The 25,032-nt window shown below is 35.2% G+C and overlaps 1 protein-coding gene across 1 annotated transcript; it reads right to left on the bottom strand.

Moving 5' to 3' along the window:
* Window positions 1-9,717: 9,717 nt before the first annotated feature.
* LOC123686427 lies at window positions 9,718-10,937 on the bottom strand. Its single transcript, XM_045626539.1, has 2 exons — window positions 10,781-10,937; window positions 9,718-10,263 (listed from the first exon to the last, which is right to left on the bottom strand). The coding sequence occupies exons 1-2, from the start codon at window positions 10,804-10,806 to the stop codon at window positions 9,804-9,806; spliced, it is 486 nt and encodes a 161-aa protein (XP_045482495.1). The 5' UTR covers window positions 10,807-10,937; the 3' UTR covers window positions 9,718-9,803.
* Window positions 10,938-25,032: the final 14,095 nt, after the last annotated feature.

Here is a 25,032-nt window from a genome sequence, read left to right as displayed (position 1 = left end):
TTGAGCTTGACTTGTAATCAAGTCGAGCCGTGAATCCCTAATTTCAATCAAGTACCAAAACGGTTGTTTTTATTATTGATTCATCCGTTTTTTTTGTGGAGATGATTTTGATGATAAATAATAAATTTAATATGATTTAAATGTAATTGTGGAGATTACTTTGATCTATTGCATTTTTACTATAGCCTGTTCAAGGATCAAAGTCAATATTTTTTTAAATACCTTAAATTCTCAGTGATCTTTTAATAAGGAATAAGAATCTGTTCCAAGTTTCAAAAAGCTGCTATATTTTTTGTTGAAAATGTAGAAATTCACAGCCAAACCCTATAAAACACTTAGAAAACAAAAATGCAATTGATATACGTGTTTACTTCAAATTGACGTCATCGTAAGTTCACTTAATACAGTTCGTTTTTCATCATATGATAATTCATAGGTTTTTTCGAGCTTTCAAAGTTTCTTTGCATATTTACATATTTTTTTCGTTAATCTTGCATAAAAATCGTATCTATGAGGATTTCAATAAACATGACAATATTTTTTATACATTCAAATGGCCTATTGTCCAACGAAATGGCAAAAGTACTGAAGCACGATGAACTCAAACTGAATGCGTTCAAGCAGCGAAAAAATTTACTCTACTAATTTTTTACCTTTCCCTTTTGATTCCTACTGAGAATTTTTCTTCAGAGAGACCATTTCTGCTCAAAATTTGAAAATAATCAACAAATTGTCAAAATTATACCATCCTCACACCAGAAAAATGCGCATCAATAGGGGAGTACGACGAATATGAAAATCATATTTAAGAATTTTCAGATTTAGTGCTGAGCAACCATTTATAATTTCATTATAAGTTGAACAGTTTTTCTTAAATATCCTCAATACCTATTTATGGTCCAACCTCCTAAAAAATGCATCAAATTCCATAATAGGAAATGACAAACCTAAAATTACTGGAAAATATTCCCGAGCGCACTTGATTATATGTGGCATCGCCTTCATATCGTGGTTAACGCGAGGGTTGTTCATCCCTCATCTCGACTGTGCAGAAGAAGTGGGGTAGCATTCAATCAGTCCGTTACCCAAGAGACCTTTGAAATTAAGTAACCTTGGTTGGCCACATATAATTACGACAAGCCTCCCTCCACAGGCAATGTGATCTCTCTGTCGATCTGTCTTTCGATTGTTTTCACTGAATTACCTCTGCGACTATCGCTTCTCCTTCATCGATTCCCAACCCTTAAGGGCCTTCCCTCTCCAACAACGCAATTAGTGATACCGTGGACGGTCCTGTGACAATACAGCCTCAAGATATTCAGTACGGAATGTCACTGATCAACCTATTTGCCCCATCGCAATCAAGAACCATTTTTGTAACACTTGTTCTTTATGTTTATTAGGGGCTATTTTACCCTTATTATTATTTTTAGAATTGAATATTTTAACCTTTGAGGTTGGTCGAATTGTCAATTTATCATCTTCTCTCATTCTGTAGATCTTGAGATGAGTTATTATTTTCTTTATAAATTGGAAAGTATGGGACACTAAACCGATCCCTGTGGAAGTCCATTATTCAACGTTTTGAAACTACCACTTTTGTCGTAAAAAAACACAAAGTCTCCTGTTAGATAACATATTTTCAAATAAACAAATCATTTTCCCATGATTATGGAGTTAATGAATCAAACCATCTTTCCACACTGTATCATAAGCTGCAGATGATACACAAAGGCAGCTCCAATTTTCAACTTATTATCGAAACCTGATTCAATAATAAGAGGAAGACTGAGAACCTGATCAGAACAATTTTTATTCTTTCTAAAACCTCCCAGACAATTGTGCAGAGCATGGTAGTATGTCAGAATATAGAAAAAAAGAAATTCGCAACTAGTTGAACACTTTTCGAACGAAATGTAACATGCTCTCGGTTCCCCAAATTTGAAAGCCATTATATTAGTTCACTCGATAAATTTTAAATTGAGCGGTTGTTCCTCGAACAGATCATTTTATGATTTCGTCCCAATGTATGTAAATTTCGAATTTTGAGCCGAGAATGGTCTCAAACGATAAGATTACCCTCACTATGATGATGAATTCATGGTTACATTCCAGAATCTTCGTCCGACTTGCCGCAAACACGATAATTCTAGAAAAGGAAGACCTAGAAGAGCATGTCGAATGCAGCGACCAAAAAAAAAGTTTCTACGCATCCAAAGACTGAAAAAAAAATTGGAAAATATTGTTTTCCCTGAATGAACTTACTATCTATCTATAATAATTGTTCTAAGTTCTTACCGATGGGTTTATTCCTTAATGTGAAAGAGCAATTCATCATTATAAACTTCGATTCATTTTTTCCTAGAATTGCGTTGTGTATCATTTCCATCATCACTGTTAGCAATTGACTGATGACACATCATAAATCTATAATAGAGATCATATTTAGTATCATAACCACCATTTGGTGAAATAAATTAAAGTAGTATATGTAACTTGTATGAAAACTGAACATAAAATACCTCGAAAATAACTATCTGAAGGAAAAATTGATTGATTCACGTGAATCTCGTATTTTTGCAAGTCAGACTCATAGATTAATAATAATAATTTATTCCATCAACAATCATTGATTGGTAGGAAGAGTTTTCGAATTACTTCAATCTGTGATCGAGAGTAACTAACAAGCGTTCATTAAAATTCGTGGTCAAGAGAGCTGTGGAGAAATTAGAGTTGATTTTCTGTGATTACAAGTAGCTCTTAGCTTGTAACAGGCCAATTGAAAAGTCCCCGGTCTACCATAGTAAAACATATTTTTTTGGCAAAATTTGATTTTATTATTCAACATAGTTGTCTTCAAGGGCGATACAGCGATTATAGCGATCTTCCAACTTTTCGATACCATTTTTGTAGTACGATTTGTCTTTCGCTTCAAAATAGGCCTCAGTTTCGGCGATTACTTCTTCATTGGCGCTAAATTTCTTTCCAGCAAGCATTTTTTTGAGGTTTGAGTACAGGGAAAATACGGAGGATGCAGAAGCAATTCGAAGCCCAATTTTGCCATTTTTTCATTGATTTGTGACACGGCGCATTGTCTTGATGAAACAGCACCTTTTTTTTCATCGAATGGTCCGTTTTTACGCGATTTCATCCTTTAAACGATCCAATAACGCTATATAATAATCGCTGTTGATGGTATGGCCCTTTTGGAATATTATACCTTGCGCATCCCAGAATACTGATGCCATAACCTTGCCAGCTGACTGTTGTGTTTTTCCTCGATTTGGATTCGGTTCATCGTGTGCAGTCCACTCAGCTGACTGTCGATTGGACTCCGGAGTGAAATGATAGAGCCATGTTTCATCCATTGTCACATATCGACGCAAAAATTCACGTTTATTGCACTTAACCAGCTTCAAACACTGCTCAGAATCATTAACACGTTGTTGCTTTTGATCGATTGTGAGCTCGCGCGGCACCCATTTTTCACACAGCTTTCTCATGCACAAATATTCGTGAATGATATGATGTACACGTTCGGATGATATCTTCACAATGTCAGCTATCTCGATCAATTTCACTTTACAGTCATCCATTACTTTACGCTTATTTATCCACGTTTAAACTTAGTATACCAATCAATGATGGTTGATTTTTCTGATGCAGACCACGGAAACTCTTCATCAAGCTAAGATTCAGCTTCAACTGTATTTTTTCCTTTCAAAAAGCAATATTTTATCAGCACACGAAATTCTTTTTTTCCATTTTTTTGTTTCAAATAACAAAAGTAACTAAACTCACATCACAATTTCTCACAAACTAATGGTCGGATTCCTGTCAAATTTTGACACGTATCGTTTGAAGGTTGGTACTTACTAAAAATCATATGGATTTGATACTAGACCACCATCTGTGCCTCACACCGGGGACTTATCAATTGGCCTAATATGATATCAAAATTGGGCATTCCCATTTTAAAAACAGGCTGGTATCCTGTTTCACCATTTTCGTACCAGTCTGTAGAAAAATAATCGAATCTTATACGCTGAATACCTACTGTCACTATTAACTCACCCTGTATATTATATTCACGACGAATACGAGACGCAATTGGGAATAGGTGTTAAAAATTGAAGCACGGATGGCAGAACAGTCCAGGCTGGGCTTGCGATGATGCTTATGCAAATCGTACTGCCTGCAATTCACCGATAAAGTATTAGGAACGAACATCGTCTCTTCACTAAGTAATTATACGACTTCTCCTGTTGACGCAATCTAATTAATGTAGGTATTTATCTTAGAAATTAAGACGGCTCGCTTACCACGGCAAACACTGGTGAGTTCGGTGATTAATTACATAAGGCATCTCTCACCCCCTCTGGAACTGTGTCCCTCATCACGGTTCTGGTTTCCTTCAGGATCTGATGCGGGGACGTTGAAAATCGGCATGTTGCTCTTTAGTTTATTATAATACTCATATTCAATTCAATCTGGTCTCCTGCTGTACCTGAAAAACGAAGAAACATTTCAATTTGAGCGAATGTGCCTTTTAGTTTATTTGAAATTTTACCGATATATTTCCTACAACACTTTATTCAGCTTTCTCGTCTTCATATTTCATGTAGTATGTACATATAGGAGTACAACAGCTTTTCTTCCGTCGTTTTTTTCCGAAACTCGAGGCTTCATTGTAAAAAACTGGTTATACATTTGTTAAGGCTTACACAGGAAGAAGAAGAAGAACTTCTCTGTGATTCTAAATCTATGATTACTCGCAACATGCTCTCACCTCTAGGGAGTGCTTCAATAATTAAGAATTCATTTTAAGTATTAAGAAAGTATTCGTTCATTCAGTATTCATTAGTTATTACTATTATAACAATAATAGTTCTATTCACTGTTAACTATTAACATATTAAACAAGTAAAAATCATTATCGTATTTTCCTTCATCCACAAAATAGAGCAGCATACAATTGTTCATGGCCCTTCGGAAGCCGAATTCATACGAATCAGTGAAAATAAATCAAGCAATCATACAATTGTCCACATTTGTGATGCGAAGTATTGTCCATCGCTGGCCACTACTTTCTGCCATCTTTGAAGCGATCCACTAATCGATCCAATTTTTTACTTCTTCATAAGACTGGAAGTGCTGGTCAGCCAGATCGTGTACCATTGATCGAAACAAGTGAGGCAACGCCTGGAGAATACAGCGGGTGGGGTAGGAATTCCCATTTCAACGTTTCCAAGTCCTTGACCACTTTCGCAACATGGGGTCGAGCATTGTTATGCTGTAAAATCATTCTATCGTGTATCTCGTTGTATTTCGGCCGTTTGTCTTTCAATGCTCGGCTCAAACGCATTAATTGCGATCGATAACGAACGCTTGTGATTGTTTCAGTCGGTTTTAACAACTCATAATACACTACGTCGAGTTGGTCCCATCAAATACTGAGCATGACCTTGAAACCGTGAATATTCGGTTTCGCCGTCGACATGGAAGCATGCCTGGGATATCCCCACGATTTACTGCGCTTCGAATTATCGTAATAAACCCATTTTCCGTCTCCAGTAACAATGCGATGCAGAAATCCATTCTGTCTCTGCCTTGCAAGCAGCTGTTCACAAGCAAACATACGCCGTTCAACATCTCTCGGGTTCAACTCGAACGGCACCCAATTTCCCTGTTTCTGAATCATTCCTATGACTTTCAGGCGTTTTGAAATAGCTTGTTGCTTCATTCCCAATGATCCTGCCAATTCTTGTTGTGTTTGAGTGTTTGACACGAGTCTTGATCATCCAATTCTGCATTTTCGAAAACCTTCTCTTCTACCGACATGCTGGTCTTCGACGTCAAAATCACCATTCTTGAAGCGTTGAAACCACTCTCGGCACGTTCTTTCACTAAAGCAGCCTTACTATAGGTATTTGAGCATTCGATGAGCCGCAGCCTTAGATTTCTTCATATTGAAGCAAAAAATTAAAACCTGCCGCAAATGACGAAAATTTGGCTCGTAAACTGACATGTTTAATTGAGAATAACTTCATGATGCAGAAACAATTCGATGAATATTTCGATGGCGTTATGTTAACAAATACCTAAGAGTATTGCATGACATCTATGATCTATTTATTTCCACTACCACTTATCGCTTCAGTATGTTTTTGAATGCCTAGAAATAAAATTTCAACAATTCATTACATTAACCGCAAGAAAAATAAAATTCAAAAATAAAGCGGATACATCAAATGAATAAATTAATGTTTAAAAGTGTAAAATAATTATATGATGGAAGGCATAAATATTCCTCAATACAAAGTTTCCTCTTCTCCTATCGAATATTGAATGCGATGTCATATAAAAATTTTCCTTTCAACAGTATGATTTCTGTGAAAACATAGATATCCTCCGAAAATAAATCCATTCTCCTTTCTGCAGGAGAAAAAGAATAATTTGAATTTCGAATAGGAAAAAATAAAGGAGACAGAACGGAATGATTTCTCGTCACAATAAAATTATGCAAATAGCAATTTTATCCGAAATCCCTCAAAAATGTTTCATTTATAAAACATATTCCGCAATCGTATTATCATAAAATTTTTATTTCACTGTAACGGACGTTATCCTTATACATTTATGCATGAGCGGGGGTTATTGTCATACGTTTAGGTAAATTATTTAACGTTTAAGGCTTTCGACAACGCAAACTACACGGACAAGTCGATACTTCACGTCAATGTTTCTCTCTTTTATGCTCTAGAATGTCTAGAACATAATTCACTCCGAAAATTATGAACATTATTTTGATAATTACTTTTCGAAGTCGTGAAAAAAATGAAACCTCTATAACAAACAGCCAAAAAAAAATAGTGCCCTTAGAGATCACAGACTTCCTGTTGAACTTAAAGTTATTGACTTCACGCCAATGCTTTCCTCATTTTTTTAATTCTGCTATAGAATTTTCTATGATTCTGATGACGCGATGAAATAAAAATTCTACATAAATAATATTAGATTTTTTTTCGATCTTCTGCTTCAATATTTCCAGATTTGTTGACGTTCTTAACACGAATCTTGAAATTGTTACGTTGAATGGAATTTAATCTCTATCTAATCTAATCTAAGCGATCTGTTCGGGGAACGACCGCACATAACGTTCATTCACAGTTAGGACAGACCAGAAAAACAATTAAAATAATCCAATGAGTTCCCGAGGAGAAACAACATTCGACAAATTTCATCAATAATGAATAGTGTTCAAATTCCAATTTTCTTTATTATCAATGCTGGTTGGATTGTCAAATTTTGCGGATTATCAATAAAAATTCTCATAATTCCTTCTGAGGAAGAATAGTCGATAATATTTTTTTTTGATAGAGAAGAACGAAAGAAAACATTCTGAAGAAACAATAAATGTTTATCAATTTTCAAGTTCTTATCTACCACTATTAATTATTTCATACATATCTTAACTGGACACTTCTCGACTAAAAAGTGACATTGATTCATATGTCTGATAGGAGTCTGGTGATATTATGAAGATCTTGGAGCTTGGGATTACGTGACGAAAATAAAATCGTTAAGACCAAGTCGGGCCCTTAGATAAATTCCAATTCCTAGAAATAATTGTACAGGCTAGGTCGAGACCTCAACAGAGGGTCATCTGAAGAGCTAACGCCAATTACGTACAATGAAGACACACTCTCAAGCCTTTTGCGGCATTTCTTCGGTATTGGAACGGTAGAACCCTAATTATTTGAGTAATATTTATAATATTCTGATTTAATTAGGTTAGGTTACCTTTGTTGTTGATTTTATCCAATAATGAATCTTTGAAGGAAAACTTTGAATTCCAAATATTCGAAAATATAAACTGTAAAAATTTATTATTCACCCATTTTCGTTTTTGAAATTCTTCCATATTACATCCAAATTAATATAATCTGCACATAGGTCATATGTGTGGCACTATGGTTCTTTCCATCGCTACTGAAAACTCAACCCGCCGAGAAGTTCTTATTTACGCATGTGTATCGCACAATGTAGGTACTCCTATATATTCAAAAGAGTTGAAGACTCATCAAACCAATTATTCATACCAACTTGCATGAATTTGCATGCAATTTATATTCCAAAGAGCTCAAGTTCTCATGGAACCACCCTAAAACATGAAGGAAACTTCGAGAGCACCTTCTGCGATTTAATACAGAAAGGCCTCAGAATTATTGAACAATGGTGCTTGTCAGTGGGGCTAAACATCAACCCATACAAGACCAGTAATCCAATTTACTGGGAAAAGAAACTTCCACTTATGAAATCTCTTTCTCTGAATGAAGACATCATATGGTGAAAATCTGAAGTCTGGGAATAAACCTAGTTATTTTCTGTGGAAGAAGCATATTTAGGTCACAGGAAACAAAGCAACAAAGGCCTTGCATGCAGAAGATACTTGAAATAGAAAGATGTGTGGAAATTAACCTAGTATCAGAAATGTGATACAGCGATACATTCTGACAGTGAGGCTGCAATAAAAGCATTGATCTCACATATCATCAATTCTAATATAGTAGGAATAAGAGTCCGGAGAAAACTCAACGAAATAGGCAAGAATAGCAACGTCTTTTCAGTCTGGGTTGCCAAATTGAAGGAAATGAAGAGGCCTATACACTTGCCACTTGCCAGAGAAGGAGCTCAAAAACTGCTTTCATTGGTCAAATGCTCTCTCGCGTGCTTCCCTAGCGCATGACCGTTGCGCAAGCGTCCCTACTTCGAAGTGTGGCGTACCCCGCGGCGAGATTACTAACGGAGTCTTGCAGCGAGGCTACTATTTCAATCATTCAAATCTAAATGAAACAATTTACTAACCGATTCGAATATCTATTGAAATTTTGATTTACATCGATTTAGTAGAACGAAAGATATAGAAATCCCAGGAATTTCATTTACTACTTACTTTACTTCAAATACCTGATTAATTTCACGATCTGACAACGTAGCTGCCATTTTGACCTAGCAAATGGCGGAAATTTTTCTTCCCAAATAAATGCTGTTAGTTTATGATTTCCAATGATCTTCAAGATTGTCTCAGTCAAAAAATTTCAATCCACCGTTAGAAAGGTGGTCAAAAATCGAATGAATAATGTGAAACCAGATTGGTAGATTATTAAATTGAAGAAACACATACTAAAAAAAATTGATATTTCAATAAATGAGTCTCAATGTGAAATTTGATTCGTGTTCGAACCTTCTTTAGCTATTTCATGTAATTATTTCGAGCAGAAATTCTTATTCCAGTAAATTTCAATCATATATAAAGAATATTTTCAATAATATTCGAAATAGCACTCTCGACTGTTTGACCTCTGATTTTTATTGTACACAAAAAGACCAAGGTCTTGTGAGCCCTGTTTCTATGTTGAATAAAAAAAGAAATGTTTCAATGAAATATTCTTCAAAATTTTCAGAAAAGACCCCTAAATGATACAATTTTTCACTTACCTCATTGCTGTTGAGTATTTGGAGGTTAAAGGTCTTTCAACTGATGAATTATATAGAAGGCTCTTGGGATATTCTTAAAATTGTCCTTCTAAAATATTTTACATTAATTTACTGATCATGTTTACCAACACCAAAAATTTTATTTTCACCTATCATTTTTTCTTATTTATTGAAATTTCCAAAATGAATGATACATTTTGGTAAGTAAAAAACAAATTATTAAAAAATCTTTATTGACATCAAACGAACAAATTAAAGAAAGAACAAGAACAGAAGAACATACATTTCAAAAAAACATAATGTTAAGCATGAGATGGCCCTGGCTGAGAATCACCAGACTGGCCTTCAAAACTATTAGCCTTGATAACTATGCGACCATCGTCCAGCAGAGCTTCCAAAAGTTGAAACTTATCTTCATAAGACATCACGCACAGATTATCCAAGACCATGGGCTGTGGATCGTCTTCAGTAAGAAAAGTCAAACATTGTATGGCCTCTACCAAACTGAACCCCTCGAGGTCTATAGCGTCCTCTTGGCTTTTGCTGAACACTTCGGTGGTAGTAGAAGTGGATGTTGCCTTGTTGATCTCATTTGCGAGAATGGATGATGTTTCTGGAGTCAATATGTTCTTGCTAACTGCGACGAAAAGGATGCCACCTACTCTGATGACCTTCCTGATTTTCTCGCAGTTCTCGAACACATTTCTCGCGTTATCGAGATTTATGATCTTGAGCCTGTCACTGCATTCAGCGAATTTTCGCCTGTAAAAAAAAGAAAGAAAAATTAGGAGGTTTTCGTCCGATACGAAAAAATCAAATCAAGTCTTCAAATTTTCAAAATGGCTACGATGAATTCACATTTCATTTATACCTAGATATCAGTAGGAAATCCTGATATCGATATAATCAGAAACTGAAAATTATGGTTCACCAACGTACGAAAATAAATGAATTATACGTATTTTTCAGGAAAATGTTTAATTCAATCGATATTATTTTAACGAAATTACGACCTAACAACCATACCGCCATATTGGTAAAAAATGGAATTTTGTAATAATTCGCAATTTTCTCTAGAAATACCGAATTACACGATGCGTATTTCGTTCTCGAGCAAACGAAATTCTGAAAAAAAAGGATCCACTACCAAAAAACGTTATATGAAATCAGGAGAAGAAATACCTACGAACTTACATTACAGTATTCAAATAGTGTTTCCAAAAAAATTCTAACACTATAAGAATGTTCAAATTGATTTAAAAAATGTGAAAATACTTACTTCCGACTATTACGTTCGGATTCCATCCTAAATTTTTTAATTCACTACATATTTTTTATTAAAAATTAACATAATCGCCATGAACCATCTACCTTCGATTCTGCTCCCCAATGAACTGAAGATGCCGGAAATAGTTGGCTTAACAAATTTGCAGCATAGAAATAAGTGCAATCTGGTGGGGATGAATTGTCTATTCTTCAAGCCCTATTCACACTCTCCGACAAATTTGATTTTCAATATTAAATTGATCGATCGTCAATGAAGGTAAATTGTGTAGAATTTGATTCAATTGAATTCAATACTACGACTTGCTCATACAGGTTGTTTGAAAGCGATAGGTCTAAGTGTTAAAAATGAGTAATGAAATTCTTGTGATTAATAATAGTTATTCAGTTCTATTATGAATGTTGATATGTATAAACCATCGCGAGTCATTACATCCATTGAATTAATTTTAATTCCACAGGTTTAAGCGTAGTAGAACGCTCAGCCGAATAGAAAAACATCATAGAATATATCCCTTGAATGATTAAAACAAGTTCATATTGTGCATCAAGTTTGAATGTTGCAATTTTGGTAAGGAAAATATTTCATTATTTTTTTTTTCAGGTCCTACGTGTATTTCACGAAACTATCAATGTGTATACCCAAAAAAAATATGACGATTACCTCAATGAAAAAAAAATCTGAGAATGCGTCAAATGATTGTCAGCGTTGATGAAACCATGCAAATGTGCAATTCACCTTGTTTATTGAGCGAATTGATTGCGAAATGTACCTGGGCGTAACGATATGCTGCTCATTCATATTTGTAAATAATCAATCTAATTCCGTGAAACTGTGAACACGTTTGGGATTCACGATTCCTGATTTGGTTTCATTCCCTGAACTGGGGATGCATTGTAGAAGGGTCGGTCTCGTAGGGACTTCAGTTAACATTTATACCCCAAATTTAATTAAGCAAATAGTTGAAATTCCACGGACAACGGTCATTTATATTCGCTACTAAATACATAATACATCACAATTCAGCTATTTACACTTGTTCCACAATCACGATCCGTTACTGCAACCGTGTTTCCTGCGAATAGCATTCTGTCCCTCTGTTTTGTTCGACAACTAAAACTGACTCTGCCAGAATTTCAGTCCAACTTATTTCGACCCATCTCGAATTCCGATTTTCGAAATCATGATCATGATTCATGATAAGATAATTGAAAATTAAAATAAAATTAACTAAACTCTTCTACAATAACACTAAATTCAATTAACCTATCGAAAAATATAATAAAAATAATCGAAGGGAATAATAGAAATTATAATTATCGGAACGCATCATTTACGGATTGGGAAAAGTGCGAAAGCAGCCTAACGTGTCTTAAGGAGAAAGGTCTATGTTCTCTAGCGTGCTTCTCCAGCGCATGACCGTCGCGCAAGCGTCCCTACTTTGAAGTAAAAGCGTACCTCGTAGCGAGATTACTAACGGAGGATTGCAGCGAGGCTATTAGTTCCATAATTTATTAACTTAACCTAAGATTTCACGAATTTGATATGAGTATTTGCTTGCTTTTGCATAATATTTTCTGACAGACGTACTCACTTTATGTCCGAAATTATTATTTTTGTCTTCATAAAATTTTTTGCTGAAAGACCTAATTATTATAAATATTTTCAATAGGAAAAGCGTTTGGAATAGCTAGTATTGGTAAATTCTGAAAAAAAGAAACGATCTTGTATTTCTTTTGGAATGAAGTTCAGAAATTATGCAATAAACTAAAATAATCTTTTCGAATTTGAATGATTAGGTATATCAATATATTGGATAATTTCCATCTTTCAAGTATTTGTCCTTCATATTATGTTAGTCATGTTAAATTTTCGTAACATGGCGAATGAATATATTCTAGATTCTCCTAGCGACAGATCACGATTTATAAATATTAGGTTAAAAAACATTTCTTGGGAACTTAATGATAGACAATCATGAAATCGAATTTTCTCATTGGATTTTTCAGATCTTGTGAAAATTTCAGGATATTTTTCTGTTGTAACGATTTGATTTTTCTAAAATATTGCACCAAAATACTTCCTTTCGATTTGTGTTCTTCAATCGACTTCAAGGATAGAACAAGCAAGCTAAAACAACGATTTAGTTTCAACTAGAGTTTGCCCAAGACTTTGTTAGTATGAGGATCTATTTTTAATAATAAAAAGCTTAAAAGTTGTCTGAACTTAAACTGACGTTCTCTTATTTGTTTTATTTAATAGATGTATCAGGTGTCCCAAATTGGTTGTCTAGTGAGGGGACCTCAGAATCCCTTTGAGCTAGGAAAAAATGAATGACACATTTTCGGGCTTGTTTTTTGAGTGAAGTATTTTGGTGAAAATGGCAACCTCATAAATTCAACTGTTTCTAGAAATTAGAAAATGAAGTGAACTGAAAAGTACTTATAACTTCTTTATAACTGGTGCAATAAACTTGCAACAATAGTATATTTCAGAATGAGCTCCTATTCCAACACGAATGCGAAATTCAAACGCAAGAGTGTTGGAATTGCCTTCTGTAATTATTAGATGATATTTTCTCTATTTCAGTCAAGCTTTGAAATATTGTCGAAATTCAATCAAAAATTCTAATTATACATACTAGTGACTTTTGTATTGTATCTTGGCAGTTGGTGTGACTGCTACGAGAATTGACAGATTACAGAATTTGAATCGTACGTTTCGAATTTTTAAATAATTTAAAATTATGCATTAAATTCATGAATTATGTCTGACGAAATCGATTTAACACCACTAGAATTAAGGGAAATTGCGAATAATGCTGCAAATCATTTCACTATAACCAAATTATACCTTATGTTGACAATTATTGACGTTTGTTGAAATTTGATAGGATTGGAAGGCAGTAGAGACCACCACTGAAAACGATGCTGTAATGAGTTCATTACAGCACTGTTTTTAGAACTGTGATGAACTCATTACGATACTGAAATAGAGAAAAACATTTCAGAGTCACTTTTTCAGTAAAATCCATTGGTAATTGAAACATAGGTGACCACCAAGGACTTCAGATTTAACACCCTTAGATGTTTCCCTTTGTTCACATTTAAAGAAAAACATTGATCAATTTTAAAATGTTGAAAACATCTAACGCTGGTAAATTCGGAGACCTTGGTGGCCCCGCATATTTCAATTTTTTTTTTATTTTGAATGAAGGCATCGACTGCTATGGTCATTAGCCTGGAATATTTCAATTATCGTAAGTTCACAGATTATTATAGATAAGCACCTGGTTGATTTGCCGTTTGAAACGGAAATATTTACACTTTGATAAGTTTATGGACGATGTTATATACTTTTGGATAAAAGGGAAAAAAAGCGATTTTATTTGTCATAGAAATTTTTATGGCATTCTGAGATCCTCTCTCACTAGACAACGAATTTGGGACACTGGAGTTTGAAATTCGATAGGTAATAATAGTTCACCTTCATGTATAATCCAGAGCTTTCCTCTGAGCAAATAGAACGGACATACCGTTCAATATTAGAGAGTGGTGTAAAAGAGATATATAATACCGTTTTTGCGCCCCTCGTACCTACTATTCAAATAGATAAGGGGCGATTCAAAGCTTTTACTAATTATATTATATCATAGGGGTCATATATCAAGAGGAATATACTATGTGGCTAGGATTTTGGGGTCACAATTTCATCTTTCCCTGACTCTCCACATTCACGTGTATTTGAATGAAAGACTGTGCTTTTAATGAACACTGTTTTGTCTCTAACACCCCTTTCTATGGTGCAGTTATAAACCTGTTTGGTGTCTTTTTTGTTCAATCATGTTTTCGATTATTGAAAATTCAGGGTCTTATATTAGGCCAATCGAAAATTCCCTGGTCTGATGCACAGATGGCAGTGCTAGTATAAAATCCATATGATTTTTAGTTAGTGCCAACCTTCGAACGATACGTGTCAAAATTTGACAGCAGTCCGACCATTAGTTCGTGAGATATTGCATTATGGGTGTAGTTACGTTTGTTGTCTGTATTTTGGCGTCGATATGTGACAATGGATGGAATATGGCTCCATTATTTCACTCCGGAGTCCAATCGACAGTCAGCTGAGTGGACTGCACACGATGAACCGAATCCAAAGTGAGGAAAAACACAACAGTCAGCTGGCAAGGTTATGGCATCAGTATTCTGGGATGCGCAAGGTTTAATATTCATTGATCATCTCCAAAAGAGCCAGACTATCAACAGCGATTTTTATATAGCGTTATTGGATCGCTCAAAGGATGAAATCGTTAAAAAACGGCACCATTTGAAGAAATAAAAGGTGTTGTTTCATCAAGACAATGCGCCGTATCACAAATCAATGAAAACAATGGCAAAATTGCATGAATTGGCCTGTTATGTACTCTCGCTTCAATTTTGCAAAATTTAAATCGATAATTCGTTGTCCAAACCAAAAAAAAAGATTTTTTTATTTAATAGCTCTAATTTGCCATTTTGCTATATCATGTATCAATCACCCACAATTCAGTTAATGAGAATTTTTGACCGAGTGCTGCCGAGTCTCCTGAAGGTAGTATTGTGATTAATTTTGGGACCTAATTGTCCTAATTTCAACTTTCCCACTCTTAAGATGCACATCAGACCATCCTGAACAACTCTATTTTTTTTTTGTCCCTACATCATTGTAACAATCTTAATTTCCAGAATACTTATCCTATTTTAATAAAACTCAGTATAGATCTTTAGTAAGAGCCATAGATCGTCCCAGTTTCTCCAGATAGAGATACGCATTGAACATGCGCAAAGATAAAATTCTCGCTACGTTACGGTTCTGGCTCCTGCGCAAACGTGAGACATTGGACATGCGCAAAGTACTACGTCACGGTAATTGCTCCTGCGCAAACGACGCAAACGTGAGAGCCTGGGATCTAAATAGTTCGCGTTCTGCAAGTTCAATTTTGATGAAATGTATATGGAATGGTTGACATTTTTATGTTTACCTTGAGGAAAAAGTTTAAATTAAAACTTCAGAGAAACGGTTCATTCTTATTCTAAAGGAAAAAATGGATGAGGTAAAAGTGGTTTCAGCTTGAGGTTATATTTCTTCATTTCGTGAATATATTTTTGTGAGAACAACTCCCATTCGAGTTGCTATTCATTAATGCTACATAATTATTTAAATGAAGATATCAAAGTGTTAAATTAGTGATTTTTTAGTAGTTGACGTATGACTAATCTATCCAAAACTAACCTAACTTAGAATTTCACGGAATCAAGGCGTATTGATTCGTTAATCGAATCAATGAATGCATCGTACTCGATTTTTGTTTGGCTTGAAGCATGAATGGGTTTTTTACGAAACCTACCACCACCGAATCTGGTTCGATTTTTCGAATCGGGCACAGAGTCTGATGAAACCCAAACAGAGAAAATTCGACAAAGATCGCCAATTTAAAACTACAATTCAAAGAGACAATGATATTCGATTCGCTTCAACAAACATTGATTTTGCGAGGAAATCGAAACATTGTGAAAATAAAATAGCATGTGACGAGAGGGCGACATATGTAAATTAAGGGGGTAAGGGGAATCCCCGTTTGAAATGTAATACCGGGTCTCTCTTATCTGCGGTAGACCACCCCAAATTCAAAAGTGAGAACAAAGCAATAAGGGTATCCACCCTAGCAAATCACTAACTTCGATAACATCGTAACATATCAGTTTTACTATTCGGATTTTCCCTATTCTGCTTTCTCTTTTTGTCTCAAGCCGATAAATTTCTTGTTCTCTGCTTCTCTGCTTTTCAGAACCAGTGGCGGGGAATTGATTAGAACAGCTTCATACAGATAGGGTTCAAATGAAATTAAACAAAAATAATTTCTACAAATTTGTGGATATTAATTTTGATTTATTCCATTTGGGAAAGAATTTTCATCAAATAATGATATTTCAATGTATGTATACTAACTGACAAAGAAACTGCAACACCCAGAAGGAGCTGTTTAAATTTTAATTTTTTTTTGGTATAACATAGATAGTACAGCAAGGAGTAAATGATTGAAATTTTGAGAAAAAAACGAAGGGTTAACATTTTTTTTTTTGATCAATTTGTTAATAATGTGTTTGACCACCGCGATTATCTATACACTCCCCAACACGTCTCGGCATTGATGCAATAAGATGGTCTATTTCTTCTTAAGGGAATACTATCCCAAGCTACCTGTACTTCATATCACAGAGTCGTCAAAGTCCGTGGGGGCTGGGAAAAATTTCCAACCCTTCTACCCATGATGCTCCAAACTTGCTTTATGGGTGAAAGATCGAGAAATTTGGGCGGCCATGGCTAAAGATTCACATGGGTCGCTTCGAAAAAGTTTAAACTAACTCTGGCAATATGGCATTCTCGAGCCGGTAAAGGAAGGGAAGGGAGAACATATGGCATCACTATTTCTTGAAGGTAACGCAGCGCTGTCGTGTTACCTCGCATAGAGACTAAAGGTGACCTACTTGCATGTGCAATAGCACAGCATAGCATAAAGCGTACTGTCCGGTGTACATGACGCTCAACATCAAACTGAGGTTCACGTCTTTCTCCCTGACGTCGTCTTACCCTTCTTCGGCCATCATGTGCACCCAAGGAGAATCGAGATTCATCAGAAAAGACGACCTGATACCATTCCACATTCCAATGTTGACGTTCTCTGCACCACTATAATCGTTGCCGGCGATTCTCAACCGTCAGAGGTAATACAAGATGGGGTCGATAATCCTGCAGTCCAAAAGACCTTATCCGACGGTAAACCGTTCTGACAGTTACAGGATGTAAGGATTGTTCTCCTTACCACTCATCAGCCAAAGATCGAATTGTCGCAAATCGATCTCTAATGTCCACAAGTCTTAGACGACGATCTTAGATTTTATTTGTGCCCCTTCGACGTCCGGTGCCTACTCTTCTTCGATTTTGGGCATTACCAAACCACGCTTAACAACATCTCATAACAGTAGTTGGATTTCTGTTCGTATGGTTCGCGATTTCTCGAAATGACAACCCCGCTTTCCGTAGAACAATAATTCGACCTCTTTCAAATTCGCTTAGCTGACGATAAATTCCACGTACACGTGCTCTAGGCATTTTAACAACTAAACATCTACTTTGGATCTCCTCGAACAGCTGGTTTGTTGCAAAATTTAAAAAAACCTTTTTTTCTTCAAATTTACTCATTTACTCCTTGTTAGGCTATCTATGTTTTACCAAAAAAGTTTTAAAATTTAAATAGCTCCTTCTGCAGTGTTGCTGGTGAGTTAGTATATTTACCTTCAAAACTCGACAGCTCCACTCAAAATAATAAAATTTTTCTAATATTTTCACGTCTATATTAAATTAAGATTGAGTTTAAGTACTAGCAGATCTGCTATTTTTTGGGAGTTCTACAAGATGGAATGTGTCAAAGAGAGTTAGATCCTTATATGACGTGGGTTTTGAATTCTTTGAAAATTACATGATGTAATTGTCGAATGTTCTTGTATATTACGTACCAAATGTACCTGGTGTATCTTGCCACTCGTAAGGTGCAAACACATTAAAAACTGATTTACTAACTCTTAGTGGCTGGACATGCTGGCCAAATTAAAGGCCATTTTACGATGCTGTTGTGACCATAAAAATTGAATAGGGGGCAGATGTCAAAAGCTTGCTATAGACTGAGTAATAAATTAAACGCGGCAAAAATACTGACAACCAGAAAATTGGTATATTATATATTGCCAGATTACCCATACTAACAAGTCATAATGTTTATTTAAAACATTGTTCCTACTTTGCATTCTCCAGGTAGTACAACGAAAAAGTAATTCCAATATTGATGAAATTTTAGTGCTGTATGTTATTGACTAAATCACATAATTGCATGGATTTATTGATATGAATTCGATTTCTATCATTCGACCGCTCAGTGACTGATTAAAGCATCTAAGAAGAGATCATTCAGGTCATATATTATCAGGGTGCATGGTTCAATCAACAGTGATATACGTTCTTATAGATTTCCAATAAGAATGGTTATTCAATGTGAATGAAATAACTACGAAATGGGAAAATCGGAATTCTGCCAAAAATGATCATGTATTAATATGAAAATGAATATTGTTAATATTATTTATGGTACTTAGAATTTGTAAAATCTGTGCCATTGGGTTCACACGTTACCTCAATACTAAATTAATAAAATCATGGAATCATAGAATGATCTATATAAAATGAAATATGTAACATCATCGTATTGGTCAATACAGAGTATAACAGGAACGTTTTGCTCAAGTGTAAAGGTGAAATTCCTGATGGGACTTTAATATTTTGCATATGTGGTTCTAAAAAAATTTAAGCTTTTTTGTATAAGTGGTGTGCATATTTTAAAGACCGTTTTTTGACGAAGAACTTAATTAAAGAATAGTGATGTACTTATTTGCTGAGTATTTTTTATGAGTTGAGATATGAGAAGTGATAAATCATGGTTTAAAATTTGAATAAGTGTAGTAGGAACAATTTTTTCACGAACTCAATTTGTCACGCTCAGACTTTATATTCTCGAGGTAAGAAAATAGGAACAATGTATAGAATTTCCAGAAAATAAAGGCTTTATTCCTTGAATAATATTGTCTCTGGTGTATTATGTTGTAAAATACGATTACGCATTGAAAACACAATAGAATTCAAATTTCACTGTTTCCTTATCTGAGAATCTCTGATATCAGAAGTCGATATCTCTTTCTTTCGCAATCTCTTTTCGATCTCTACTATAGCATAAATTCCAGATCGATATCGGCATTATACATTGAGTGTTGATATTCTGATTTACACCCCAAAACACATCATACCTTACAGGAATAAGAATTATAAAAACATTGCAAATTTTCACCTTGATTTATTATTACTTGTACATCATATAAATTTTGCATCACGTAGTTTAAACCCGGAGTTAGGATTTGTTCAAGTGGTGAATATGAATAGTGGAAAATTATTGTACTTATATATTTTCTATTCCGCAGCAGATTTCCATTAAGTGATAGCAAAAACTGCCGAAAAAGGTCTTAGACATTATGAATATATTCGATTAAATGAAGTCATCATTAAATGTCTATACGCAGTGTAAGTATCATGATGATTTTCTTTATTAGTTTTATGGAGACATGAATCTTCCGATATAAATTCGATTGAAGTGGAAGTTTCAAACCTTCATATGAATTCTAGAGCTATTGTGAGCTCGTTTCTGCATACGCCAATTACGCTCTTGGAGATCACAGTATGTATAGATATATGTGATTCCTAAAGACCACGCAATTGGTGCATGAATGACGAGCGCTCAAAAGCTTCTGACTTCACCTTAGTGGTTTCTCCTTTCTTTTAGATATTCTGCTAGAATATTCCATTGTTTTCCGAATCTGTTGCCACTGAAATAATAAGTTTTTTTCTGCTTGAATTTTTTATATTTCCGATGACGCTTTCCACATGAAGTTGAAATGATTATTCTATATATAGAGGGTGTTTTTTTGCGAGGTATATAACTTTAAGTTGGCATTACTGTTCAAGATGGCGACCGATTTAACAGCTATCAAGTGATTTATTCTCAGATTGGTTTGGCAATTCATCATGAATAGACTCAAGCCTGAACAAAGCTTGCAAATAGTGCAATTTCATTTCGAAAATAATGGTTCTGTGCGGAAAACGTATCGCGCACTACGTCCATTTTATTTTGTTTAGCAATGAAGCGCACTTCTGGTTGAATGGCTACGTCAACAAACAAAACTGCCTCATTTGGAGTGAAGCTAATCCTCAAGTGTATGTCGAAACACCGTTACATCCAGAAAAACTGACTGTTTGGAGCGCTTTATGGGCTGGTGGAATCATTGGTCCGTACTTCTTCAAAAACGATGATGGCCAGAACGTTACAGTCAATGGTGATCGGTATAGAGCTATGATTACTAACTTTTTCATTCCTGAATTGGACAACCATGATGTCCAGGAGCTGTGGTTCCAACAAGAGGGCGCAACATGTCACACAGCTCGTGCCACAATCGATTTATTGAAAGACACGTTTTGGACCTGTGAATTGGCTCCAAGATCTTGTGATTTAACACCGCTAGACTACTTTCTGTGGGGCTATGTAAAGTCATTGGTCTATGCAGATAAGCCACAAACCCTTGACCATTTGGAAGACAACATTCGCAGTGTTATTGCCGATATACGGCCACAAATGTTGGAAAAAGTCATCGAAAATAGGACGTCCAGGTTGGACTACATCCGAGCCAGACGTGGCGGTAATATGCCAGAAATCATATTTAAAATGTAATGCCACAAGATTATCTTGCGGATAAATAAAATTCATGTCAATCGAATAATCCATCGTTGTTTTATTGCAATTTAAAGTTCTATGGCTCTACAAAAAACACCCTTTATAAGCAAAATCTTAATCCGATCGGATCTTAAATCACCAGTGGATTTTTTTTTCAATATTCTATCTTGTATTTTCTATGGATTTGGTGATGCCAAGTGTTTGAAATTTTGCATGGAGCTTGAAAATGTCATTTCATATCAACACCCAAAATATCCACTCCGTCAGTTTTGTGGTAATGAAAATATCTGGTATTTTTTGTTAAATATTCTTCATCAATTTTCTATACTTCTGGTTTAGCAGTTGACACAATTTTTAATATAATATTTGAACAGTCATTCTTTTTCCAAATAGAAATTTTCATTTCGATTAAATTTGAAGTTTTGAAATGAACAAAAAAACAAAATTTCGAGCAGCCATATTTAAGTTTCTGGGTCTTTCCGTTCGAGAGTTATCGTGTTAACGAACTCTGTTCGGTGAGCGAGTGCTCAAAAAGTCTGAACTTGAACGATTTCGCTTTGATGATCGATTCGCTATAAACAAATAGATTAAATATTCCCCAACAGAAATGCAGAGTCAGTAGCAGCGATTCTGTTAGATAAAACAACCAAATTCCACTTAGAAACCTCATCTGGGTGAATCCTAATTCCAGAAACGTTATCAGATAACGCGGTCCTTTGGGTCACTAATCACTCGCAAAGATCAAAGTTGAATTCACCTCCCTACGTGTACAGAAAGACAAAAAGAAATTAATTAGGAGTAATATGGAGCAATTTCAATGGAAAGACCGCCCCTTCTAAAAAAGGACTCCATATAATACACTAAAAGCCCAACGGATTATCTGAAAATCTCCTCTAATACGTCAATAGAGCTTGAAATTTGATTAAGTTTACTCCCACAGTCCTTTCAGAAACTGCGGTCGATTTGTATACAGCACAATGGAATAGGAAGGATCTCCCTGTCTCTCTCGTTTCTCTTCAACAAAGGCCACCAGCGTCTAAATGCAACGATAGGTAACTTCCAACTTTTTCAAACCTTCCGATTTTTTCCGTAAAATAGTCTAAATCACAGGTTTCACTCGCTTCTGACAGATTTCCTTTCTTTCCACGTATTTTATTTCAAGTTGTACGTATAGCTCTTTTATTTCAATTTGGATTTCAACCTTCGTAATAAACAGATCAGATTTCTAGGGTAGCATGCAAATTGGAAAATAAAAATACAGGGTGTTCCTTCATTGGAGTAACCAATAATATGAATACGATTCATAAGCATTTTTTGATTGTAGATCGCTCAGGCGATTGGTAACCATTTTCGAATAATTGAACTTGAAGTAGTTGGGATATATTGTAACGGGTGTTTTTTTCGAGGTATATAACTTTAAGTGGCATTACTGTTAAAGATGGCGACCGATTTAACAGATGTCAAGTGATTTATTCTCAGTTTGGTTTGGCAATTCATCATGAATAGACTCACGCCTGAACAACACTTGCAAATAGTGCAATTTTATTCGAAAATAATGGTTCTGTGCGTATCGCGCACTACGTCCATTTTATTTTGTTTAGCGATGAAGCGCACTTCTGGTTGAATGGCTACGTCGACAAACAAAACTGCCGCAAAACTGACTGTTGGGTGTGCTTTATGGGCTGGTGGAATCATTGGTCCGTACTTCTTCAAAAACGATGATGGCCAGAACGTTACCGTCAATGGTGATCGGTATAGAGCCATGATTACTAACTTCATCATTCCTGAATTGAACAACCATGATGTCCAGGAGCTGTGGTTCCAACAAGACGGCGCAACATGTCACACAGCTCGTGCCACAATCGATTTATTGAAAGACACGTTTGGTGACCGCCTAATTTCACGTTTTGGACCTGTGAATTGGCCTCCAAGATCTTGTGATTTAACACCGCTAGACTACTTTCTGTGGGGCTATGTAAAGTCATTGGTCTATGCGGATAAGCCACAAACCCTTGACCATTTGGAAGACAACATTCGTCGTGTTATTGCCGATATACGGCCACAAATGTTGGAAAAAGTCATCGAAAATAGGACGTCCAGGTTGGACTAAATCCGAGCCAGACGTGGCGGTCATATGCCAGAAATCATATTTAAAATGTAATGCCACAAGATTATCTTGCGGATAAATAAAATTCATGTCAATCGAATAATTCATTGTTGTTTTATTGCAATTTAAATTTCTATAGCTCTAAAAAAAAACACCCTTTATGATTGACCATATGTAACAACACCAACGAAAATTGCTGTTAGTAGTATCTCATATTAATGACTATTCAAATCTTGATTACTCAGAATAGTGATGATAATCCAGGATAATTTTTTGTATTGTTTAACAGTGAAGAACAAATAAGAGTTTTCAGGGGCTTCTAGTGTCAAAACTAGATTATAGAAAAGCTTTCGGCTATTGACCTTTTTTTAAGAAAAATTCATGGACAAATTAAGTTGAGTAACAAACAGAAATTCTGACACACGAAACTGTTGAGGCACTATTATATAGAGATGAAGTCACTGTGTGGTGTGAAATATTTGCTTGAATGATACAGAACAATTTAAAATGATTTTTTGAACGAAAAGAAAGTAAAAGTTGAAATCTGATTGTAACATGCAGAATTTCTTGTGGTCCGAGTATCGATCTCACTCATTCCCATCTTGTTGCAGTGCTTTCAGAATACATCAACATATTTTGGCTCGGCTACCCTACGGTCATTCGGATTCTGGCCATTTTAGGATCATTTCCAAATCCAACGCTGTACGTCATGCAGTTCGACTTAAATCCACCGTCCTTATAAAAAATGATTCTTTTATGCGGAATATAAACCTTTCCTCCATTATGGCCTGGCTGGATTCCCTTTTTATATACCTACCATCTTCATACGTATAGAAATAATTTTGGTTTATCATTTCCGACAACCTTGGCAATCGTTCGATAGAAAATTCTACCGCCCTTGAAATGTTTATTTGAATGAATCAATCGGAATATTTTAGGAAACCATCAAAACTGCATAAAATATTCTACAATAGTCAGTTATTATCCGGTATTGATCCTCATGGCTTTAGTGGTATGTTTCTGGGGTATGGAAAGAGGTAGGTATCAATAAAATCTTATTTTCACTCTTGTTAAACGACTGAAGTTGATTGAACAAATTAATGCCGATAATTTGATATTTTTGAGAAACGTGCAATCTTAATCACGTGATATTGAACTTGCTTGACTTGATATTCAAGCTATTTGACTTGGGCTTTACTTGAAATCAACTCAAGTTCAAGCCAAGAAGAAGTTTTTAAAGTCAATTCAAGTATTTATTTATCAAGTACTTGACTTGATATTGGAAAACTGCTTCTTAACTTGAACTTGAGTTGATTTCAAGTCAAGCCCAAGTCAAGTAGCTTGAATCCCTATTCCCTACATTGAACCCGTGACGCACAGTTTGCAAAACAACATTCTCTTAAAAAAGGGGTATCTTAATTACCATTTAAAATACCTATAATTTTATATAACTCACCAAGATACGAAACATCTTTGATGTGTCAACTACAGGGATTTTTCATGTGAAATAATTGAACATTGTTAAAAAGTACACATTCTGACTGTTCATTCTTGTACAATTAACTAAGAGTGTTTACTGCATCATTTAGGCTTGGATGATGAGATCATGTATTTACATGCTTTGGCTTTAAAAATGTGTAAACGGCAAGACAAAGACAAAGCATTCTGCACCAGCGAGATGGTGTCACGTAGCTCATTAGTTATAACACTAATCAACGCTGTTCTGTCTGAAAACTGGAGAGAATTTGATATTCATAATTAATGAAATGA

The sequence above is a fragment of the Harmonia axyridis genome, chromosome X (genome assembly GCF_914767665.1).
Source record: "Harmonia axyridis chromosome X, icHarAxyr1.1, whole genome shotgun sequence".
In the NCBI taxonomy this organism is placed as follows: domain Eukaryota; kingdom Metazoa; phylum Arthropoda; class Insecta; order Coleoptera; family Coccinellidae; genus Harmonia; species Harmonia axyridis.
This window is presented reverse-complemented; position numbering and strand designations above follow the sequence as displayed.

Excerpts from the sequence above, each read along its gene's own strand:
- LOC123686427 (XM_045626539.1), bottom strand. The coding sequence starts at position 10,806 with ATGGAATCCGAACGTAATAGTCGGAA. Across the intron at positions 10,264-10,780 it reads TCCGAACGTAATAGTCGGAA|GCGAAAATTCGCTGAATGCA; the intron begins GTAAGTATTTTC and ends TTTTTTTTACAG.